The sequence below is a fragment of the Pseudorasbora parva genome, chromosome 6 (assembly GCF_024679245.1).
Source record: "Pseudorasbora parva isolate DD20220531a chromosome 6, ASM2467924v1, whole genome shotgun sequence".
Taxonomy (NCBI): domain Eukaryota; kingdom Metazoa; phylum Chordata; class Actinopteri; order Cypriniformes; family Gobionidae; genus Pseudorasbora; species Pseudorasbora parva.
This window is the reverse complement of record NC_090177.1, coordinates 4,562,296-4,586,241: the sequence shown is the minus strand read 5'-3', so window position 1 is coordinate 4,586,241 and position 23,946 is coordinate 4,562,296. Positions and strand designations below refer to the sequence as shown.

Sequence of the window (23,946 nt, the reverse complement as noted above, 5' to 3'; positions counted from 1 at the left end):
ACATGGCACCCCACACCATCACTGACTGTGGAAACTTTACACTGGACCTCAAGCAACGTGGACTGTGTGCCTCTCCTCTCTCCCTCTTCACAATACCTCATAGATTTTCTATGTGGTTAAAGTCAGGTGAGTTTGCTGGCCAATTAAGTACAGGAATACCATGACCCTTAATCCAGGTTATGGTCGCTTTGGCACTCTGTGCAGGCAAGACTCTTCTGATGCTGTCTGTTGTTCAAGAGTGGCTGGACACAAGGAATGTGTCAGCTAAACCCATGTCTTGCATACGTCTGTGCGTAGCGGTTCTCGAAGCACTGACTCCAGCTGCAGTCCACTCTTTGTGATTCTCCCACATATATTTGAATAGGTTTTGTTTCACAATCCTCTCCAAGGTGTGGTTATCCCTGATGCTTGTACACTTTTTGAACAGCCAGCCTCTTTTGCAATGACCTTTTGTGTCTTGCCCTCCTTGTGCAAGGAGTCAATGGTCGTCTTTTGGACAACTGTCCAGTCAGCAGTCTTCCTCATGATTGTGTAGCCTACAGAGCTAGACTGAGAGATCATTTAAAGGCCTGTGCAGGTGTTTTGAGTTAATGAGCTGATTAGAGTATAGCACCAGATGTCTTCAATACTGAACCTTTTCACAATATTCTAATTTTCTGAGATGCTGAATTTGGGATTTTCCTTAGTTGTCAGTTATAATCATCAAAATTAAAAGAAATAAACATTTGAAATACATCATTATGTGTGTAATGAATGAATATAATATACAAGTTTCACTTTTTGAATGGAATTAGTGAAATAAATCAACCTTTTGATGATATTCTAATTATATGACCAGCACCTGTATATTCTCTGCATTTCAAAGCAAAAAAATTGCTAGATTAGAGATGAAATTATGCTTCAATGGTCTGTTTTTTCCTCCTCCATTGCATGATGGGCCAAATCAAAAGTCATCACGGGGTCAACTTTGGTCTGGTTTGGGCATCTCAGAGACTGAACGGTTAACAGAGACAGATGCTACCGATCAAAAGTGTGAAATATAATTAGGATTTTTAAATGTTTTTGAAAAGTCACAAAAGCTGCATTTATTTGCTCAAAATGCAGTAAAAATTGTGAAATATTTTTACAAATTTAAACAGCAGTTTTCTACGTGAATATATTCGTGAATTGTCAGCATAATTTCTCCAGTCTTCAGTGTCACATGATTTGTTGCTATCTTGATGATATCAGTTGGTATCTTGCTATCCCAAAATGTATGGTAGTGTGTGACTCTTAAGACCAAAGATTTCTAACGTTGCTTTTATAGAGCGTCACCGACTTTAAAGGCATAGTTCACCCAAAAAAATGAAAATTCTGTCATCATTTACTCGCCCTCAAGTTGTTTCAGACCTGTATGAGTTTCTTTCTTCTGCTGAACACAAAAGAAGATATTTGTAAAGATGTTTGTAACCAAGCCGAAATAGCAACCATTGACTACCATAGTAGGGGGAAAAATTGGGACTGATTACTATAGTGAAAATAGTGAATGATGAAAAGAACAGTGAATGAAAAATAGTGATTAGTAGTAAATGATGGCTCTATCTGCTTTGTTAGAAACATTCTTACAAATATCTTCTTTTGTGTTCAGCAGAACTAAGAAACTCATACAGGTCTGGAACAACATGAGGGCGAGTAAATCATGACAGAATTTTCATTTTTGGGTAAACTATCCCTTTAAGATCCGCGATAAGGTCAGTCGGTTTCCATTGCAATGACGACCGTGTCAGTGGGCGGAGCAACCGAGGAGACAGGCCACGCCTCTTTCCCGCCCCCATCATCTGGCAGTTGTCTGGCTCTGGCCGAACAGTCAGGACTATCGTGAAGAGTGTCATCCGTCCCAATGGCCGACTCTGCAGGTAAATGTCCTTCTTCCTCCTCCTCGTCATCCTCTTCTTCACGTTCCACCTGGCAGCGGCAAACCTCGATGCCAGAATCGCCAGTCAGCCGCCGTTGCTGGAAGTGCGTTTGATCCACGTCCAGATCGCTTACGGCAGAGTCACGGCGTTCGGGTTCAATGTCGGGAGAAAAAAGAGCTGGCCTGGGTGGAGACTGAGGGGGCGGAGCAACAGGCTCCTCCCTCTGCGGCTCGGGACAAACACCAAGTGGGTCAGCGATTGAAAAGAGGTGCAGAGATGAAGAAGACGAGGTCAAAATGCTGGCGGGATGACAAAGGCTGGTGATATTCTTCGACGTTGGGCTGTTGGCATTGTTTGCATCGCAGATATTGTTAGTACTAATGGTTTGGGAGGCGTCGGCTATTTCAGTAACATTATCTGTGCTGCTAGTGTTGAGGTTATTCACCGGTTTGTTGTTGCCATTGCAATCCAAGGGGGCGGAGCTTGGAAGCTCCACCCCCACGGCCTCGAGCGTTGGTGATTGGCCACTTTCACTGAGTGGCGCGTTGTGCATAACTGCGGAGTGGGCGTGGCCAGGCTCGCTGAGGGAGGGCGTGGAGGCATGGCTTGTATCGGTCTCGTCCGTGAGCTGGGCGGAAGAGGGGGAGGAGCTACAGGGCGACGACGGACAGCAGGAGTCACATGAGCAGCTGGTGTAGTTGTCAGAGCTCTGTGAAGAAAGCATGTGACTCGGACCAGGGTGGGCGGAGCCTCGTGGGTAGGCGACAGAGCTGTAGGGAGGGGGCGGAGTGCTGGGCTGGGCTGCTACTTCCTCATAGGTCGGCAGTTTGAGTGACGCGAGGAAACCTGCCAATGAAAACTCAAGATTAGTTTAAAGATTATTAGTTTTATTTTTTATACTGTTGTCTGAGGTCAACTAATGACATTTGTATGGTTTTTACATTCAAAAACATAACTAATTAGTAATAGGCTATTTTCTGCACTGGTTTTGAGGCTCTCTCCTGAACGCTGGGTTTTGATGGGCGTGTCACTGGAGACTTGGAAGTAAACGGCCATGGCTAGGATTGGATAAGATTTGCATATTTAATGAGCTTCAGCTCCGCTGTCAGTTCACATGAGGGAGGGGTTGTTTTGAAAGCGGCAACCGGAATGATTCTCTCACAGGGCTCGTAAACATCTTTATCAAAAAAACAATTTCAAAAATGATTTATTTCTCTTCCATCCGTGATTGATTGGAATATTATTTTTTATTACTTGGCCCACCCGATCTGTGTATATGAGTGCGAACCGCACACGCGCTCTTCAAATATCAAGTCAAGAGAGTGAACAGCGCAGATCGAGAAGTGAATGTTATTTCAATATTTAAGATTCGCCGGCGGGCTTACGTTTTGGTAGCCTGTCTGGAAAACACATAGCCCCGGGACGTTGGGCTTTTCGAGCCCTGGGAGTCTAATCTCGCAATGAACCAACAAATAAAGGATTCTCCAGCCTGTGACAGCGTGCTAAGGTATGTTCTGTTAGACACGTACACATAATCAATACGACCTCTATGCAATACTATCGCATATAAAAAGACGTTTTGATCACATAAGTGTGTTGCACCATTCCTGTCGGATCCACTATAGAAGCACAGCATTGTGTTTTAATCTCAATATGTCTGCAATGTCGACCTCTGTCTTGTTTACAGACGATTATCTTGCTATCTTTGACATGTTTATTGCTCGTTTAGCTGCATGAGTGGGCGGGGCTACATAAGCAGGTGGGTGGAACTACAGAAACAGGTGGGCGAGGCTACAGAAGCAGGCGTACACATTTATCTGTATAGGCGGCGTTTCATCTTCTAATATGTCATTGATTTGAGAGCCTCATTTTCTGGTGTTTATAAAAGCTTTTCTTTGACTAACAAGGGAGTTTTCAGCTCTGAAACTTACAGGATATTCTTATATTACCATGACCTTTTATATATCAAAAGCTCAAGGGAAAGTTCATTTCTGAATTCATCACCCCTTTAAAAGTAACTGCATGTTTTCATTTAGACTTTGTGTTTCTCCGACTATTCAGAACAATTCTGCTATAGGATTGAACAAATATAAACAGAGTGGTTGCGTATTATGACGAATTTGACTAATTGCTTTTATTTCGCTAAATGCATTAATATAATGTAATGATTTGATATCTTACGATATCTCTGATTTCTTAATCTACATTTAGATTTCTGGGAAAATATATAAGGCACTTGTTTTATATAACTATAACTTTTTGTTATTATTTATTATTGTGTCTTTCTCCTCTGCATTTCAGAAAACCTTGGTTGCTCATTTCTTTAGCGAACTAATGTAGTTTATGCTAAACCTGGCATTGTGCACTTGAATATTTTATAAATAGTTATGAATGAGTATATGGTTTTATAAAAATTTGCTTGTGATATTCCAAATTTGGAAGTAGCTTTGGATAAAAGTAGCTCTTGAATGAATTAATGTAACCCATTATAGGCTTTTTTTCTCACGAGTGCGGTTTTTGTCCCGAATAGCATGAGTGCAAATGTGATCCTGATTTTATACAACAGTTCAAAAGATAAACAGTTAATATTGTTTTATATTTTAGACACAATCTTGTGTTTTTGCTCAATTTTGCCAATGAAAAGATTCCCAATAAAGCCATAGCAGAAGTATTGTGCATCTCCGAGCAACGCAAAGCAGTGTTTCGTTCCAGCGTTTTGAGCGAATCATTTGGGTGAATCAATGATTCAATGACTCATTCAGAAAGAAAGCTGTTTACTTCAATCCTGAATGAATCAGCATTTTGAGAAAATCAATTGGGTGAATCAATGGCTGTCTCCCAATTCAGGGGCGGCTTCCTTTGCAAATACAGAGCGAAACATTTACAAAAATGGCATAATTTGCATCCAACAGTAAATTTTTGCGATGATGAATCTGGAGCGATTCTTACTGAGGTCAAACATGGAGGACGGGTAACTGCACGCTCCATGATAGGCCATGAGGTTGATCTCCCTCTGTCTCTGCTGCTGTTGGACGCGCTGCTTCGCCTGACGGTGACGATACGCACAGCAACAGCTGAACAGGATCAGCACACTCCACAGCAGCCAAAACCCTGAAACACAAGCAAGAACACATGAGGAAGAAAGGCCGCACTAGATGTGCTTTCATCCAATGGTGCGAATTTAAAAGGTTAGTTCACCCAAAAAATGAAATTTATGTCATTTGTGACCCTAATGTCGCTCCACACCCGTAAGACCTCCGTTCATCTTCACACACAGTTTAAGATATTTTATATTTAGTCCAAGAGCGTATGCAAGTGTATGCACACTATACTGTCCATGTCCAGAAAGGGAATAAAAACATCATCACAGTAGTCCATATGAGACATCAGTGGGTCTCTTGAAGCATCAGAAATACATTTGGGTCCAAAAATAACAAAAACTACGACTTTATTCAGCATTGTCTTCTCTTCCGCGTTTGTGTTCAATCCTCAAATAAAGATTCAAACGGTTATGAATCAGCGAATTGATTCATGATTCAGATCGCGTGTCAAACTGATGTGACATTGGCGATCCGAATCATGAATCAATATGCTGATTCATAACCGTTAAACAGTATAGTGTGCATACAATTGCATACGCTCTCAGACTAAATATAAAATATCTTAAACTGTGTGTGAAGATGAACGGAGGTCTTACGGGTGTGGAGCGACATTAGGGGGAGGAGTTAATTACAGACATTTCATTTTTGGGTCAACTAACCCTTTAACTTATTCACAAAACTGGAACATTACATAAAACATGTGCACCCCATATGTTCAAGAGAACAAAATCTTCACTTCCTGGAAAAGTGTCATAAAATATCAGTAAAAAAAAAAAAGGAAGTTTGGCATTTGTCTTCTTTTTTCCTCCCTAAGTGCTGTCATGTTCTCTTGCGTTTGGATGCTGGTGTTTGGGAACGTGTGAGGCGCTTCTGAAAGATTTAAACCAAATCATTCTGATCAGGGTCTTTGCCTCAGGCTTTTCAGAGCCACCAAACCAACATTTGAGATGCTGCGACGCCATTGGTCCGCTGGTTAGTCCAGTTATCCAATCACAGCCTCTAGTTTGTTGTTGCGCATTGAGGGATATGCTCGGTAAATGTGTTTCCATTGTAATTAATGTGCATGTCTTCTTATCGGATCAAAACAATTATTTACCACAATTGAGTGCATGAGATTTTTATGTGCATTTTTAGAATGAATGCGCATCTTGTCGTTTTTTTTAATGATATATCCCCAAATCCTGCATAAAAATTGGTGGATGGAAACAGAATGCTAATCATTAATTCAGCCGAGATATATCGTCACACAAACCTGAAGATAATCCGTGAGGTTTTTTGCATGTAGACTGTGTTTGGCTTTTATAAATGCTGAATCTATTGATGTTTTTGAAAACAGACTTGAGACTTATTTATTTTTATTTTCTTTGATTTTTAGTATGGTCTTTTGATGTTTTGTTTTATGTAATTGTTTCTTTTTCTCTTTTGAAAATGCTTTGACTCGACTCGTTTCTTTCAAAGCTCCATGAAACCAACAATTCTTGATTGACAAGTGAGTGGGCAGTCCTGATCAAGTCATATCGTCTTGTACACATGATTTTGGACTAATAAAGATGACGAATCTATTGTATTGCATGAGTAAACAGTTAGCATTTCTAACCAGTATTTACATTTTTTGTGTATTTAAACATTACAGGCCAAACTATCGTCTATTTTCTATTTTGCTTCTATAACAGAGGAAAACTAAAAGAGGAAAACAGATGAAAACATCATAAATGCACATTTAAGTTCTTATTTTGTTGCACTTTATGTATTTGCGTCTGTAAATTTTGATAATGATTCATAACTTTCAAGAGTTTTTCCAGATAAATGACCTCGGGTAATACTAATCCTGTTCGAATAGACCAGCTGTAAAATAAAGAATAACGAAATAAAGAAATGTAATTAAATAAAGAAATGAAAATGAAATAAGAAATGATCTGCGATTAAAATTCCGTAATTTTCTGTTTAAAAGTAGTTTTGGTGCATTTTGCAAGCATGGTGGTAACACTTTATTTTAAGGTTCAGTTATTAACTATTAACTAGTTGCTTATTAGCATGCAAATTACTAGGGTATTGTCTGTTTTTTAGTACTTATAAAGCACATATTAATGCCTTATTCTTCATGACCTTATTCTACATCCCTTAATCCGACCCGATACCTAAACTTAAACACTACAAAAACTACCGTACTAACTATTAATAAGCAGTAAATTATGAGTTTATTGAGGCAGAAGTCATAGTTAATAGTGAATATGTGTTCCTCATACTAAAGTGATACCAAACTACCTCACTAACTATTAATAAGCAGTAAATTATGAGTTTATTGAGGCTAAAGTCATAGTTAATAGTGAATATGTGTTCCTCATACTAAAGTGATACCAAACTACCTCACTAACTATTAATAAGCATTAAATTATGAGTTTATTGAGGCAAAAGTCATAGTTAATAGTGAATATGTGTTCCCCATACTAAAGTGATACCAAACTACCTCACTAACTATTAATAAGCAGTAAATTATGAGTTTATTGAGGCTAAAGTCATAGTTAATAGTGAATATGTGTTCCTCATACTAAAGTGATACCAAACTACCTCACTAACTATTAATAAGCATTAAATTATGAGTTTATTGAGGCAAAAGTCATAGTTAATAGTGAATATGTGTTCCCCATACTAAAGTGATACCAAACTACCTCACTAACTATTAATAAGCATTAAATTATGAGTTTATTGAGGCTAAAGTCATAGTTAATAGTGAATATGTGTTCCTCATACTAAAGTGATACCAAACTACCTCACTAACTATTAATAAGCATTAAATTATGAGTTTATTGAGGCAAAAGTCATAGTTAATAGTGAATATGTGTTCCCCATACTAAAGTGATACCAAACTACCTCACTAACTATTAATAAGCAGTAAATTATGAGTTTATTGAGGCAGAAGTCATAGTTAATAGTGAATATGTGTTCCTCATACTAAAGTGATACCAAACTACCTCACTAACTATTAATAAGCAGTAAATTATGAGTTTATTGAGGCAGAAGTCATAGTTAATAGTGAATATGTGTTCCTCATACTAAAGTGATACCAAACTACCTCACTAACTATTAAGAAGCAGTAAATTATGAGTTTATTGAGGCAGAAGTCATAGTTAATAGTGAATATGTGTTTCTCATACTAAAGTGATACCAAACTACCTCACTAACTATTAAGAAGCAGTAAATTATGAGTTTATTGAGGCTAAAGTCATAGTTAATAGTGAATATGTGTTCCTCATACTAAAGTGATACCAAACTACCTCACTAACTATTAATAAGCATTAAATTATGAGTTTATTGAGGCAAAAGTCATAGTTAATAGTGAATATGTGTTCCTCATACTAAAGTGATACCAAACTACCTCACTAACTATTAATAAGCAGTAAATTATGAGTTTATTGAGGCAAAAGTCATAGTTAATAGTGAATATGTGTTCCTCATACTAAAGTGATACCAAACTACCTCACTAACTATTAATAAGCAGTAAATTATGAGTTTATTGAGGCTAAAGTCATAGTTAATAGTGAATATGTGTTCCTCATACTAAAGTGTTACCAAACTACCTCACTAACTATTAATAAGCAGTAAATTATGAGTTTATTGAGGCTAAAGTCATAGTTAATAGTGAATATGTGTTTCTCATACTAAAGTGTTACCAAACTACCTCACTAACTATTAATAAGCAGTAAATTATGAGTTTATTGAGGCTAAAGTCATAGTTAATAGTGAATATGTGTTCCTCATACTAAAGTGATACCAAACTACCTTACTAACTATTAATAAGCAGTAAATTATGAGTTTATTGAGGCTAAAGTCATAGTTAATAATGAATATGTGTTCCTCATACTAAAGTGATACCAAACTACCTCACTAACTATTAATAAGCAGTAAATTATGAGTTTATTGGGGCAGAAGTCATAGTTAATAGTGAATATGTGTTCCTCATACTAAAGTGTTACCAAACTACCTCACTAACTATTAATAAGCAGTAAATTATGAGTTTATTGAGACTAAAGTCATAGTTAATAGTGAATATGTGTTCCTCATACTAAAGTGATACCAAACTACCTCACTAACTATTAATAAGCAGTAAATTATGAGTTTATTGAGGCTAAAGTCATAGTTAATAGTGAATATGTGTTCCTCATACTAAAGTGTTACCAAACTACCTCACTAACTATTAATAAGCAGTAAATTATGAGTTTATTGAGACTAAAGTCATAGTTAATAGTGAATATGTGTTCCCCATACTAAAGTGTTACCAAACTACCTCACTAACTATTAATAAGCAGTAAATTATGAGTTTATTGAGGCTAAAGTCATAGTTAATAGTGAATATGTGTTCCCCATACTAAAGTGTTACCAAACTACCTCACTAACTATTAATAAGCAGTAAATTATGAGTTTATTGAGGCTAAAGTCATAGTTAATAGTGAATATGTGTTCCTCATACTAAAGTGTTACCAAACTACCTCACTAACTATTAATAAGCAGTAAATTATGAGTTTATTGAGACTAAAGTCATAGTTAATAGTGAATATGTGTTCCCCATACTAAAGTGTTACCAAACTACCTCACTAACTATTAATAAGCAGTAAATTATGAGTTTATTGAGACTAAAGTCATAGTTAATAGTGAATATGTGTTCCCCATACTAAAGTGATACCAAACTACCTCACTAACTATTAATAAGCAGTAAATTATGAGTTTATTGAGGCTAAAGTCATAGTTAATAGTGAATATGTGTTCCTCATACTAAAGTGTTACCAAACTACCTTACTAACTATTAATAAGCAGTAAATTATGAGTTTATTGAGGCAGAAGTCATAGTTAATAGTGAATATGTGTTCCCCATACTAAAGTGATACCAAACTACCTCACTAACTATTAATAAGCAGTAAATTATGAGTTTATTGAGGCAGAAGTCATAGTTAATAGTGAATATGTGTTCCTCATACTAAAGTGATACCAAACTACCTCACTAACTATTAATAAGCAGTAAATTATGAGTTTATTGAGACAGAAGTCATAGTTAATAGTGAATATGTGTTCCTCATACTAAAGTGATACCAAACTACCTCACTAACTATTAATAAGCAGTAAATTATGAGTTTATTGAGGCAGAAGTCATAGTTAATAGTGAATATGTGTTTCTCATACTAAAGTGTTACCAAACTACCTCACTAACTATTAATAAGCAGTAAATTATGAGTTTATTGAGGCAGAAGTCATAGTTAATAGTGAATATGTGTTTCTCATACTAAAGTGTTACCAAACTACCTCACTAACTATTAATAAGCAGTAAATTATGAGTTTATTGAAGCAGAAGTCATAGTTAATAGTGAATATGTGTTCCCCATACTAAAGTGATACCAAACTACCTCACTAACTATTAATAAGCAGTAAATTATGAGTTTATTGAGGCAGAAGTCATAGTTAATAGTGAATATGTGTTCCTCATACTAAAGTGATACCAAACTACCTCACTAACTATTAATAAGCAGTAAATTATGAGTTTATTGAGGCAGAAGTCATAGTTAATAGTGAATATGTGTTCCTCATACTAAAGTGATACCAAACTACCTCACTAACTATTAATAAGCAGTAAATTATGAGTTTATTGAGGCAGAAGTCATAGTTAATAGTGAATATGTGTTTCTCATACTAAAGTGTTACCAAACTACCTCACTAACTATTAATAAGCAGTAAATTATGAGTTTATTGAGGCTAAAGTCATAGTTAATAGTGAATATGTGTTCCCCATACTAAAGTGATACCAAACTACCTCACTAACTATTAATAAGCAGTAAATTATGAGTTTATTGAGGCAGAAGTCATAGTTAATAGTGAATATGTGTTTCTCATACTAAAGTGTTACCAAACTACCTTACTAACTATTAATAAGCAGAAAATTATGAGTTTATTGAGGCTAAAGTCATAGTTAATAGTGAATATGTGTTCCTCATACTAAAGTGATACCAAACTACCTTACTAACTATTAATAAGCAGTAAATTATGAGTTTATTGAGGCTAAAGTCATAGTTAATAGTGAATATGTGTTCCTCATACTAAAGTGATACCAAACTACCTCACTAACTATTAATAAGCCGTAAATTATGAGTTTATTGAGGCTAAAGTCATAGTTAATAGTGAATATGTGTTCCTCATACTAAAGTGATACCAAACTACCTCACTAACTATTAATAAGCAGTAAATTATGAGTTTATTGAGGCAGAAGTCATAGTTAATAGTGAATATGTGTTCCTCATACTAAAGTGTTACCAAACTACCTCACTAACTATTAATAAGCAGTAAATTATGAGTTTATTGAGACTAAAGTCATAGTTAATAGTGAATATGTGTTCCCCATACTAAAGTGATACCAAACTACCTCACTAACTATTAATAAGCAGTAAATTATGAGTTTATTGGGGCAGAAGTCATAGTTAATAGTGAATATGTGTTCCTCATACTAAAGTGTTACCAAACTACCTCACTAACTATTAATAAGCAGTAAATTATGAGTTTATTGAGACTAAAGTCATAGTTAATAGTGAATATGTGTTCCTCATACTAAAGTGTTACCAAACTACCTCACTAACTATTAATAAGCAGTAAATTATGAGTTTATTGAGGCAGAAGTCATAGTTAATAGTGAATATGTGTTCCCCATACTAAAGTGATACCAAACTACCTTACTAACTATTAATAAGCAGTAAATTATGAGTTTATTGAGACAGAAGTCATAGTTAATAGTGAATATGTGTTCCTCATACTAAAGTGATACCAAACTACCTTACTAACTATTAATAAGCAGTAAATTATGAGTTTATTGAGACAGAAGTCATAGTTAATAGTGAATATGTGTTCCTCATACTAAAGTGATACCAAACTACCTTACTAACTATTAATAAGCAGTAAATTATGAGTTTATTGAGACAGAAGTCATAGTTAATAGTGAATATGTGTTCCTCATACTAAAGTGTTACCAAACTACCTCACTAACTATTAATAAGCAGTAAATTATGAGTTTATTGAGGCAGAAGTTATAGTTAATAGTGAATATGTGTTCCTCATACTAAAGTGATACCAAACTACCTCACTAACTATTAATAAGCAGTAAATTATGAGTTTATTGAGGCTAAAGTCATAGTTAATAGTGAATATGTGTTCCTCATACTAAAGTGATACCAAACTACCTCACTAACTATTAATAAGCAGTAAATTATGAGTTTATTGAGGCTAGAGTCATAGTTAATAGTGAATATGTGTTCCTCATACTAAAGTGATACCAAACTACCTCACTAACTATTAATAAGCAGTAAATTATGAGTTTATTGAGGCTAGAGTCATAGTTAATAGTGAATATGTGTTCCTCATACTAAAGTGTTACCAAACTACCTCACTAACTATTAATAAGCAGTAAATTATGAGTTTATTGAGGCTAAAGTCATAGTTAATAGTGAATATGTGTTCCTCATACTAAAGTGATACCAAACTACCTTACTAACTATTAATAAGCAGTAAATTATGAGTTTATTGAGGCAGAAGTCATAGTTAATAGTGAATATGTGTTTCTCATACTAAAGTGTTACCAAACTACCTTACTAACTATTAATAAGCAGAAAATTATGAGTTTGTTGAGACAGAAGTCATAGTTAATAGTGAATATGTGTTTCTCATACTAAAGTGATACCAAACTACCTCACTAACTATTAATAAGCAGTAAATTATGAGTTTATTGAGGCTAAAGTCATAGTTAATAGTGAATATGTGTTCCTCATACTAAAGTGATACCAAACTACCTTATTAACTATTAAGAAGCAGTAAATTATGAGTTTATTGAGGCAAAAGTCATAGTTAATAGTGAATATGTGTTCCTCATACTAAAGTGTTACCAAACTACCTCACTAACTATTAATAAGCAGTAAATTATGAGTTTATTGAGACAGAAGTCATAGTTAATAGTGAATATGTGTTCCTCATACTAAAGTGTTACCAAACTACCTCACTAACTATTAATAAGCAGTAAATTATGAGTTTATTGAGGCTAAAGTCATAGTTAATAGTGAATATGTGTTCCTCATACTAAAGTGTTACCAAACTACCTTACTAACTATTAATAAGCAGTAAATTATGAGTTTATTGAGACAGAAGTCATAGTTAATAGTGAATATGTGTTCCTCATACTAAAGTGTTACCAAACTACCTCACTAACTATTAATAAGCAGTAAATTATGAGTTTATTGAGGCTAAAGTCATAGTTAATAGTGAATATGTGTTCCCCATACTAAAGTGATACCAAACTACCTCACTAACTATTAATAAGCAGTAAATTATGAGTTTATTGAGGCAGAAGTCATAGTTAATAGTGAATATGTGTTCCTCATACTAAAGTGATACCAAACTACCTTACTAACTATTAATAAGCAGTAAATTATGAGTTTATTGAGGCTAAAGTCATAGTTAATAGTGAATATGTGTTCCTCATACTAAAGTGTTACCAAACTACCTCACTAACTATTAATAAGCAGTAAATTATGAGTTTATTGAGGCAGAAGTCATAGTTAATAGTGAATATGTGTTCCTCATACTAAAGTGTTACCAAACTACCTCACTAACTATTAATAAGCAGTAAATTATGAGTTTATTGAGGCAGAAGTTATAGTTAATAGTGAATATGTGTTCCTCATACTAAAGTGATACCAAACTACCTTACTAACTATTAATAAGCAGTAAATTATGAGTTTATTGAGGCTAAAGTCATAGTTAATAGTGAATATGTGTTCCTCATACTAAAGTGATACCAAACTACCTCACTAACTATTAATAAGCAGTAAATTATGAGTTTATTGAGGCAGAAGTCATAGTTAATAGTGAATATGTGTTCCCTATACTAAAGTGATACCAAACTACCTCACTAACTATTAATAAGCAGTAAATTATGAGTTTATTGAGGCAGAAGTCATAGTTAATAGTGAATATGTGTTTCTCATACTAAAGTGTTACCAAACTACCTTACTAACTATTAATAAGCAGAAAATTATGAGTTTATTGAGACAGAAGTCATAGTTAATAGTGAATATGTGTTCCTCATACTAAAGTGATACCAAACTACCTCACTAACTATTAATAAGCAGTAAATTATGAGTTTATTGAGGCTAAAGTCATAGTTAATAGTGAATATGTGTTCCTCATACTAAAGTGATACCAAACTACCTCACTAACTATTAATAAGCAGTAAATTATGAGTTTATTGAGGCAGAAGTCATAGTTAATAGTGAATATGTGTTCCTCATACTAAAGTGATACCAAACTACCTTACTAACTATTAATAAGCAGTAAATTATGAGTTTATTGAGACAGAAGTCATAGTTAATAGTGAATATGTGTTCCTCATACTAAAGTGATACCAAACTACCTTACTAACTATTAATAAGCAGTAAATTATGAGTTTGTTGAGACAGAAGTCATAGTTAATAGTGAATATGTGTTCCTCATACTAAAGTGATACCAAACTACCTTACTAACTATTAATAAGCAGTAAATTATGAGTTTATTGAGGCTAAAGTCATAGTTAATAGTGAATATGTGTTCCTCATACTAAAGTGTTACCAAACTACCTTACTAACTATTAATAAGCAGTAAATTATGAGTTTATTGAGGCTAAAGTCATAGTTAATAGTGAATATGTGTTCCCCATACTAAAGTGATACCAAACTACCTCACTAACTATTAATAAGCAGTAAATTATGAGTTTATTGAGGCAAAAGTCATAGTTAATAGTGAATATGTGTTCCCCATACTAAAGTGATTTCAAACTACCTCACTAACTATTAATAAACAGTAAATTATGAGTTTATTGAGGCAGAAGTCATAGTTAATAGTGAATATGTGTTCCCCATACTAAAGTGATACCAAACTACCTCACTAACTATTAATAAGCAGTAAATTATGAGTTTATTGAGGCAAAAGTCATAGTTAATAGTGAATATGTGTTCCCCATACTAAAGTGATACCAAACTACCTCACTAACTATTAATAAGCAGTAAATTATGAGTTTATTGAGGCAAAAGTCATAGTTAATAGTGAATATGTGTTCCTCATACTAAAGTGATACCAAACTACCTCACTAACTATTAATAAACAGTAAATTATGAGTTTATTGAGGCAGAAGTCATAGTTAATAGTGAATATGTGTTCCTCATACTAAAGTGATACCAAACTACCTTACTAACTATTAATAAGCAGTAAATTATGAGTTTATTGAGGCAGAAGTCATAGTTAATAGTGAATATGTGTTCCTCATACTAAAGTGTTACCAAACTACCTCACTAACTATTAATAAGCAGTAAATTATGAGTTTATTGAGGCAAAAGTCATAGTTAATAGTGAATATGTGTTCCTCATACTAAAGTGATACCAAACTACCTCACTAACTATTAATAAACAGTAAATTATGAGTTTATTGAGGCAGAAGTCATAGTTAATAGTGAATATGTGTTCCTCATACTAAAGTGATACCAAACTACCTTACTAACTATTAATAAGCAGTAAATTATGAGTTTATTGAGGCAGAAGTCATAGTTAATAGTGAATATGTGTTCCTCATACTAAAGTGATACCAAACTACCTCACTAACTATTAATAAGCAGTAAATTATGAGTTTATTGAGGCAGAAGTCATAGTTAATAGTGAATATGTGTTTCTCATACTAAAGTGATACCAAACTACCTCACTAACTATTAATAAGCAGTAAATTATGAGTTTATTGAGGCAGAAGTCATAGTTAATAGTGAATATGTGTTCCTCATACTAAAGTGTTACCAAACTACCTTACTAACTATTAATAAGCAGTAAATTATGAGTTTATTGAGGCAGAAGTCATAGTTAATAGTGAATATGTGTTTCTCATACTAAAGTGTTACCAAACTACCTCACTAACTATTAATAAGCAGTAAATTATGAGTTTAACACGCACACACACACACACACCCGAGTTCAGAATGGCGCTCATGTTGCGTTTGCTCACGTGATAACAGTACCGTCATACACGAAGACAATAAGGTTACTGTAGTGTGTAAATTTTCTATAGTGACTGATCACATCTACATGTTCGAGACACCCCTCGCTGCAGCCTGTAGCACGATGACGTAGCTGGATCAGATCCAATACGTACTGGATGGTGGATCGTTATGGCAATGTCATAACCTACATATCTCTGGGTTAATTTATAATCCGTATGCGCTAGTCTTAATGTATGATCATTATTGTATATAGATGATGTTCTAAGCTGTGTAGTTGTAGTACTGATACATAGTATTAAGTAATTAAATGGCATAAATTCACGGAATTTCAATTCGGCCAACTGAAAAATGAGTTGGGTTGGGTATCGTTTGGGTTTTTTACGATTCCGGTGCCAAACCGGTACTTTTAAAACGGTACCGGTGCCTAAACGCGGTGCCTGAATCGATACTTTTTAAAAAGAGAGCCACAAAACGATGGTGGGTGGCATTAAATAACGTCTTTTTATTGATTATTTTTTTATTATTCTTTAAATTAAACAATTTATTAAAAGTTTAAAGTATACTTAATTATAAATAGATACAAAACACAGTTAACTTAAATTCATAGTAAAGAAAGCAACCTAACCCAATTACAATAGGCCTAATTTAACACTAAATAACAGCACTAATAACAGCTAACTGTTGGTCTGCTACAAACCAGCTTCAGTACAGCTTTATTTTGCCTTTATTACACGGCTCTGTGAAATACTTGATTCTGATTGGTCAATCGCGCATTCCAGCGGTATGTTATTTCCAGGTAACACCCGCTCATCCGGGTACTGCGAGTTATCTTGACCGGTTCTACTTCTGTGCTTAACGCTGGCGCCATCTTGTGGCTTAAACAGCCGTGGGTTACAATGGAAGAGTTCAAGGCAGGTTTCCTGTATAACGTTTTTAATATGGATATTTTTCTCACACAAACGCATCGATTCGAATCAGAAGCTCTATTAGCCCATCGGAGTCGTGTGGAGCACGTTATTTGACGGACAGCTGCATTTTTTATGGACTTCAAACACAACTACAACTACAAATTATTATCTTGTTTTGGGAAAAAATAACTCTAAATTAAGAGAGTTTTTGCTTAAAATAAGCAAAATAATCTTGTTTTCTTCAATGCAAAGGAATGCAAGAAGTGCTGCCCAGGGTGTAAAGTCTCGGTGCTCTTTGGTTATGTGGGAAAATTAAGTCTAAAAGCAAAAGTAGTCCAAGGCACTCGATGGGTGTATTGAGAAAGTTAAAAAGCCTTTATTTGTTCATGGCTTAAGCAATTAAAAATTGGTGACAGATACACCTACGCGTTGCGGCTTAACATGCCTTCGTCAGGGTTTCTGTTTGAATTCAGATTATTTTTCTCACCCCATTGGCAGATTATTAATCTTATTTTAATCAAAAACTCTCTTCATTTTGAGTTATTTTTTCCCAAAACAAGACAATCATTTTTACTTGTCTAGTAAATGTTTCTTAATGTAAGAATGTTTTGATATTTAGACTAGACTAGCATTTTTTGCAGTGTACTTGTGTATGTATGAGCAAACAGAAGGACTCACACCACAGCTCATAGTAGTAGGTGCAGCAGCCCGTCTCCTGGCAGCAATGGCCGGTTTGGCACAGGTATCCGCTGGCGCTGTTCGTGCCGGGACAGTAGCGCGGGCTGCCCAGCAGAGGCAGCGTCCCTGAACTGTGGTACTCCATACCCTGCAGCAGGGCGTGCCGCCACCGAAACACTCGCTCCTCCTTTTCCTCCAGAACTGCTGCTATGGAGCCCTCAGAGTCTTTCAGGAACACGTCAAAAGATAGAAAGAAACTTTAAACAAGTGCACAGAAGGCACAATCTTTGAATCGTTAACCCCTAGAGGCGGATGATTGCGCCGGCGCAGTTTTTTTCTTATTAGTGCCAAAGAGACTCAAATAACTCTGTCGGTTTTTATCATTCAGGCAAGTGTTATGCATCCTTATAATCTGTTAAAGGGTTAGTTGACCCAAAAATGAAATGTCTGTCGTTAACTCCTCCCCCTAATGTCGCTCCACACCCGTAAGACCTCCGTTCATCTTCACACACAGTTTAAGATATTTTATAATTAGTCTGAGAGCGTATGCAAGTGTATGCACACTATACTGTCCATGTCCAGAAAGGGAATAAAAACATCATCACAGTAGTCCATATGAGACATCAGTGGGTTAATTAGAGTCTCTTGAAGCATCCAAAATACATTTGGGTCCAAAAATAACAAAAACTACGACTTTATTCAGCATTGGCTTCTCTTCTGGGTTTGTGTTCAATCCTCAAATAAAGATTCAAACGGTTATGAATCAGTGAATTGATTCATGATTCGGATCGCGCGTGTCAAACTGATGAAATCACGTGACATTGGCGATCCGAATCATGAATCAATATGCTGATTCATAACCGTTTGAATCTTTATTTGAGGATTGAACACAAACCCACTTTTACACATACGCTTTCAGACTAAATATAAAATATCTTAAACTGTGTGTGAAGATGAACGGAGGTCTTACGGGTGTGGAGCGACATTAGGGGGAGGAGTTAATGACAGACATTTCATTTTTTGGTCAACTAACCCTTTAAAATGAAATGAAAATCAACATGAAATCATCAGTGCATGTTATTTTAAACAAAAACACATTTTCATGATCTTTCACCAAAACATTTCTTCCAACAACTGAGAACTTATAAGTCTCAAACATAGTTTCATTTCACAGAAACTTACCTACATTATATTACAGGGACATTTTTTAACTTAAATTACACTGTAGTGTAGTAACAGGCACAAAAATATGAACAAATGTTCAGTAATATTCATACAATGTCCATTCAAGTATCTGGTCTCTATTAATGTTCTCACAATATCATGTTTTTATGTTACTACTTGTTTCATAATGTTCAGAGCAACGTCCCCATAATGTTTGCAAAATTATAAAAATGGAATATATATGTTTTTTTTAGTAACATTAATAGAATATCAATTAAAAATGTAAAAATGTTACCTCAAAAATCATTCATGGGATCTACGTTTCAGTTACGTCTAACTTTTTTAAAGAATGTTACTAGTTTAAGTAACAGTTTAAAAAAAATAGTTTAAAAAATCTAAAATAACATACTCATAATGTTTGTAAAATGAAATGTTCGTATAACCAATAAAAAACGTTAAATTGTGTGATTCACTGTACACTCTAAAAAATGCTGGGTTGTTTTAACCCAATGTTGGGTCAAATATGGACTAACCCAGCGATTGGGTTGTTTTAATCCTGCGGTTGGGTTAAATATTTGCTTAAGACAACCCAATCGCTGGGTTAAAACAACCCAATCGCTGGGTTAGTCCATATTTGACCCAACATTGGGTTGTTTTTCACTCTGAATTTTTTAGTGTAAGCTAAAAAAAAGATGGTCATGTGAAACGAAATCAATCGCCAATTGCTTTTGGACTTTGTATTATGGACAAGTCTATATCAAACTAAGTCTAAAACAAGTCTAAATCACACACACACACACACACACACACACACACACACACACACACACACACACACACACACACACACACACACACACACACCAAACGCGTTTGTTTTTGAGACATATGGGGACTCTCCATAGGCGTAATGGTTTTTATACTGTAAAAACCGTATTTTCTATCCCCTTACACTGCCCCCCCCCCCCCCCCCCCACACACACACACACACACACACACACGCGTGTTGTAAAGTGCCTTTACCTGGTGATGGACACAGGTGTCCATATAGGCTGTCAGGATCATCTACAAATGAGAATTAAAACCATAATCAACCATTGCTGAAAATAATACTCTCAAATCTCATAAACGCAAATATTAGCTCATTTCAAACCGTGTGCAATATGATGCATGCGTGTACGCCGTGTTGTGTGTGTAATACATGTTCTTCAGAAAACTGCTATTGCATGCGAGCAGAAGGAAGCCGCATTTAAATGTTTTTCTGCGCGTGCATGTGTGATATCAAACTTTAAACATAAAAGCAACAAATGTCTGTGTGCAAACGGAAAAGATCGCAGGCCCAATCAGATGCAGGCGCGGAACAGAATACAGTGAGCATTATGCTTTAGTTAAAGCACCTGTGCAGTAATAATCACACAAACCGTATCGATGATGATATGAATGAGGCTACTGAAGGTGGCGAGTGATCGGCGATGCTTGATGTCCGAGAGCGTTTGTGTTATTGAAGCAAACGGCCTGGAACGACAGTCGCTTTTCTCTCTGATTCGCTCATTTTTTCGGATTCTGCACCGACTGTCTCTCTCCATCCGCCATTTGCACACGGAGCTTCAGCCGTAACATCACAAACGACACACGAGCGCACCGGGATATTTAAACGACCGCACGCAAAAACACGCACTAGTTACATATATATGATACACTCAAATGTAAAATCTCATATTTACAACACACGGCGCGAGGCTGCAGACATATAATGTCAGGAACGTTCATCGGATATGATGCTGATTGGCTCGAGGCTGCAGGATGCAGACCAATCAGAGCAGACCTAGGTTTCTCCTAGCAACAGCTGGTAAGATAGGAAGACGGCGTCCACACAGAGGCGGACATTATTAAAGTAGGGGAGAGCAGGGGCGAAAGTACTGTTTTCAGAAAAACGTAATTTTAAAAGAAAATGTTTTAGACAGAGATATATATTTGCTCTGGTCTATAACTCACAAGTGTGGTCTATCACTAATCGCTAATAGCAGGTGGTGTTTTGTACAAATGCAGAATAGTATAATTTCACTTCGAACATAAGATGCAGATTACTTTTGACCCCATCAGTCGCAGAGGTGGACAGTAAGTTTACTCGAGTACTGTACTAAAGTTCACTTTTTGAGTATCTGTACTTTACTTGAGTATTATTTTTTTCTGTAAACTTATGACTGTAACTTCACTACATCTGAAAGGCAAATATCGTCCTTTTTACTCCACTACATTTCTATCAAGGTCCTCGAAGTCGAAAGTCGTTTCTGTAGCAGCTCTGAAAGTCAGCGGATGATTTTTTTCTTCTTTAAAAGGTGTTTGGGTTTTTGCAGAAAGCCTTTCAGGAATCACTCTTGTACATAAAAAAGAAATGTACTTTTGATACTTAAGTACTTTTGAAAACAAATACTTTTACAACTTTCACTTGTAACGGAGTAATATTTGACCAGTAGTACTGTTACTCAAGTAATGAAGTTGTGTACTTTGTACACCTCTGATCAGTTGGGACTAAAGTCACTGTAGTGAAGCAGAGCAGGACCGAGTGTTGAGGAGCTGAGCACGGCTGCTGGAGCGATTGGTTATTAACGTTACTGTAGTGAAGCAGAGCAGGACCGAGTGTTGAGGAGCTGAGCACGGCTGCTGGAGCGATTGGTTATTAACGTTACTTTAGTGAAGCAGAGCAGGACCGAGTGTTGAGGAGCTGAGCACGGCTGCTGGAGCGATTGGTTATTAACGTTACTGTAGTGAAGCAGAGCAGGACCGAGTGTTGAGGAGCTGAGCACGGCCGCTGGAGCGATTGGTTATTAACGTTACTGTAGTGAAGCAGAGCAGGACCGAGTGTTGAGGAGCTGAGCACGGCTGCTGGAGCGATTGGTTATTAACGTTACTGTAGTGAAGCAGAGCAGGACCGAGTGTTGTGGAGCTGAGCACGGCCGCTGGAGTGATTGGTTATTAACGTTACTGTAGAGAAGCAGAGCAGGACCGAGTGTTGAGGAGCTGAGCACGGCCGCTGGAGCGATTGGTTATTAACGTTACTGTAGTGAAGCAGAGCAGGACCGAGTGTTGAGGAGCTGAGCACGGCTGCTGGAGCGATTGGTTATTAACGTTACTGTAGTGAAGCAGAGCAGGACCGAGTGTTGTGGAGCTGAGCACGGCCGCTGGAGTGATTGGTTATTAACGTTACTGTAGAGAAGCAGAGCAGGACCGAGTGTTGAGGAGCTGAGCACGGCCGCTGGAGCGATTGGTTATTAACGTTACTGTAGTGAAGCAGAGCAGGACTGAGTGTTGAGGAGCTGAGCACGGCCGCTGGAGCGATTGGTTATTAACGTTACTGTAATGAAGCAGAGCAGGACCGAGTGTTGAGGAGCTGAGCACGGCCGCTGGAGCGATTGGTTATTAACGTTACTGTAGTGAAGCAGAGCAGGACCGAGTGTTGAGGAGCTGAGCACGGCCGCTGGAGCGATTGGTTATTAACGTTACTGTAGTGAAGCAGAGCAGGACTGAGTGTTGAGGAGCTGAGCACGGCCGCTGGAGCGATTGGTTATTAACGTTACTGTAGTGAAGCAGAGCAGGACCGAGTGTTGAGGAGCTGAGCACGGCCGCTGGAGCGATTGGTTATTAACGTTACTGTAGTGAAGCAGAGCAGGACCGAGTGTTGAGGAGCTGAGCACGGCCGCTGGAGCGATTGGTTATTAACGTTACTGTAGTGAAGCAGAGCAGGACTGAGTGTTGAGGAGCTGAGCACGGCCGCTGGAGCGATTGGTTATTAACGTTACTGTAGTGAAGCAGAGCAGGACTGAGTGTTGAGGAGCTGAGCACGGCCACTGGAGCGATTGGTTATTAACGTTACTGTAGTGTAAAGCAGAGCAGGACCGAGTGTTGAGGAGCTGAGCACGGCCGCTGGAGCGATTGGTTATTAACGTTACTGTAGTGAAGCAGAGCAGGACTGAGTGTTGAGGAGCTGAGCACGGCCGCTGGAGCGATTGGTTATTAACGTTACTGTAATGAAGCAGAGCAGGACCGAGTGTTGAGGAGCTGAGCACGGCCGCTGGAGCGATTGGTTATTAACGTTACTGTAGTGAAGCAGAGCAGGACCGAGTGTTGAGGAGCTGAGCACGGCCGCTGGAGCGATTGGTTATTAACGTTACTGTAGTGAAGCAGAGCAGGACTGAGTGTTGAGGAGCTGAGCACGGCCGCTGGAGCGATTGGTTATTAACGTTACTGTAGTGAAGCAGAGCAGGACCGAGTGTTGAGGAGCTGAGCACGGCCGCTGGAGCGATTGGTTATTAACGTTACTGTAGTGAAGCAGAGCAGGACCGAGTGTTGAGGAGCTGAGCACGGCCGCTGGAGCGATTGGTTATTAACGTTACTGTAGTGAAGCAGAGCAGGACTGAGTGTTGAGGAGCTGAGCACGGCCGCTGGAGCGATTGGTTATTAACGTTACTGTAGTGAAGCAGAGCAGGACTGAGTGTTGAGGAGCTGAGCACGGCCGCTGGAGCGATTGGTTATTAACGTTACTGTAGTGAAGCAGAGCAGGACCGAGTGTTGAGGAGCTGAGCACGGCCGCTGGAGCGATTGGTTATTAACGTTACTGTAGTGAAGCAGAGCAGGACCGAGTGTTGAGGAGCTGAGCACGGCCGCTGGAGCGATTGGTTATTAACGTTACTGTAGTGAAGCAGAGCAGGACTGAGTGTTGAGGAGCTGAGCACGGCCGCTGGAGCGATTGGTTATTAACGTTACTGTAGTGAAGCAGAGCAGGACTGAGTGTTGAGGAGCTGAGCACGGCCACTGGAGCGATTGGTTATTAACGTTACTGTAGTGTAAAGCAGAGCAGGACCGAGTGTTGAGGAGCTGAGCACGGCCGCTGGAGCGATTGGTTATTAACGTTATTGTAGAGAAGCAGAGCAGGACCGAGTGTTGAGGAGCTGAGTGCGGCCGCTGGAGCGATTGGTTATTAACGTTACTGTAGTGAAGCAGAGCAGGACCGAGTGTTGAGGAGCTGAGCACGGCCGCTGGAGCGATTGGTTATTAACGTTACTGTAGTGAAGCAGAGCAGGACCGAGTGTTGAGGAGCTGAGCACGGCCGCTGGAGCGATTGGTTATTAACATTACTGTAGTGAAGCAGAGCAGGACT

At 37.3% G+C, this 23,946-nt stretch overlaps 1 protein-coding gene across 1 annotated transcript; it reads right to left on the bottom strand.

Moving 5' to 3' along the window:
- Positions 1–1,400: 1,400 nt before the first annotated feature.
- si:ch73-290k24.6 (uncharacterized) lies at positions 1,401–20,590 on the bottom strand. Its single transcript, XM_067445454.1, has 5 exons — positions 20,210–20,590; positions 19,812–19,853; positions 17,625–17,849; positions 4,845–5,006; positions 1,401–2,741 (listed from the first exon to the last, which is right to left on the bottom strand). The coding sequence occupies exons 3-5, from the start codon at positions 17,767–17,769 to the stop codon at positions 1,732–1,734; spliced, it is 1,317 nt and encodes a 438-aa protein (XP_067301555.1). The 5' UTR covers positions 17,770–17,849; positions 19,812–19,853; positions 20,210–20,590; the 3' UTR covers positions 1,401–1,731.
- Between the last annotated feature and the right edge of the window lie 3,356 nt (positions 20,591–23,946).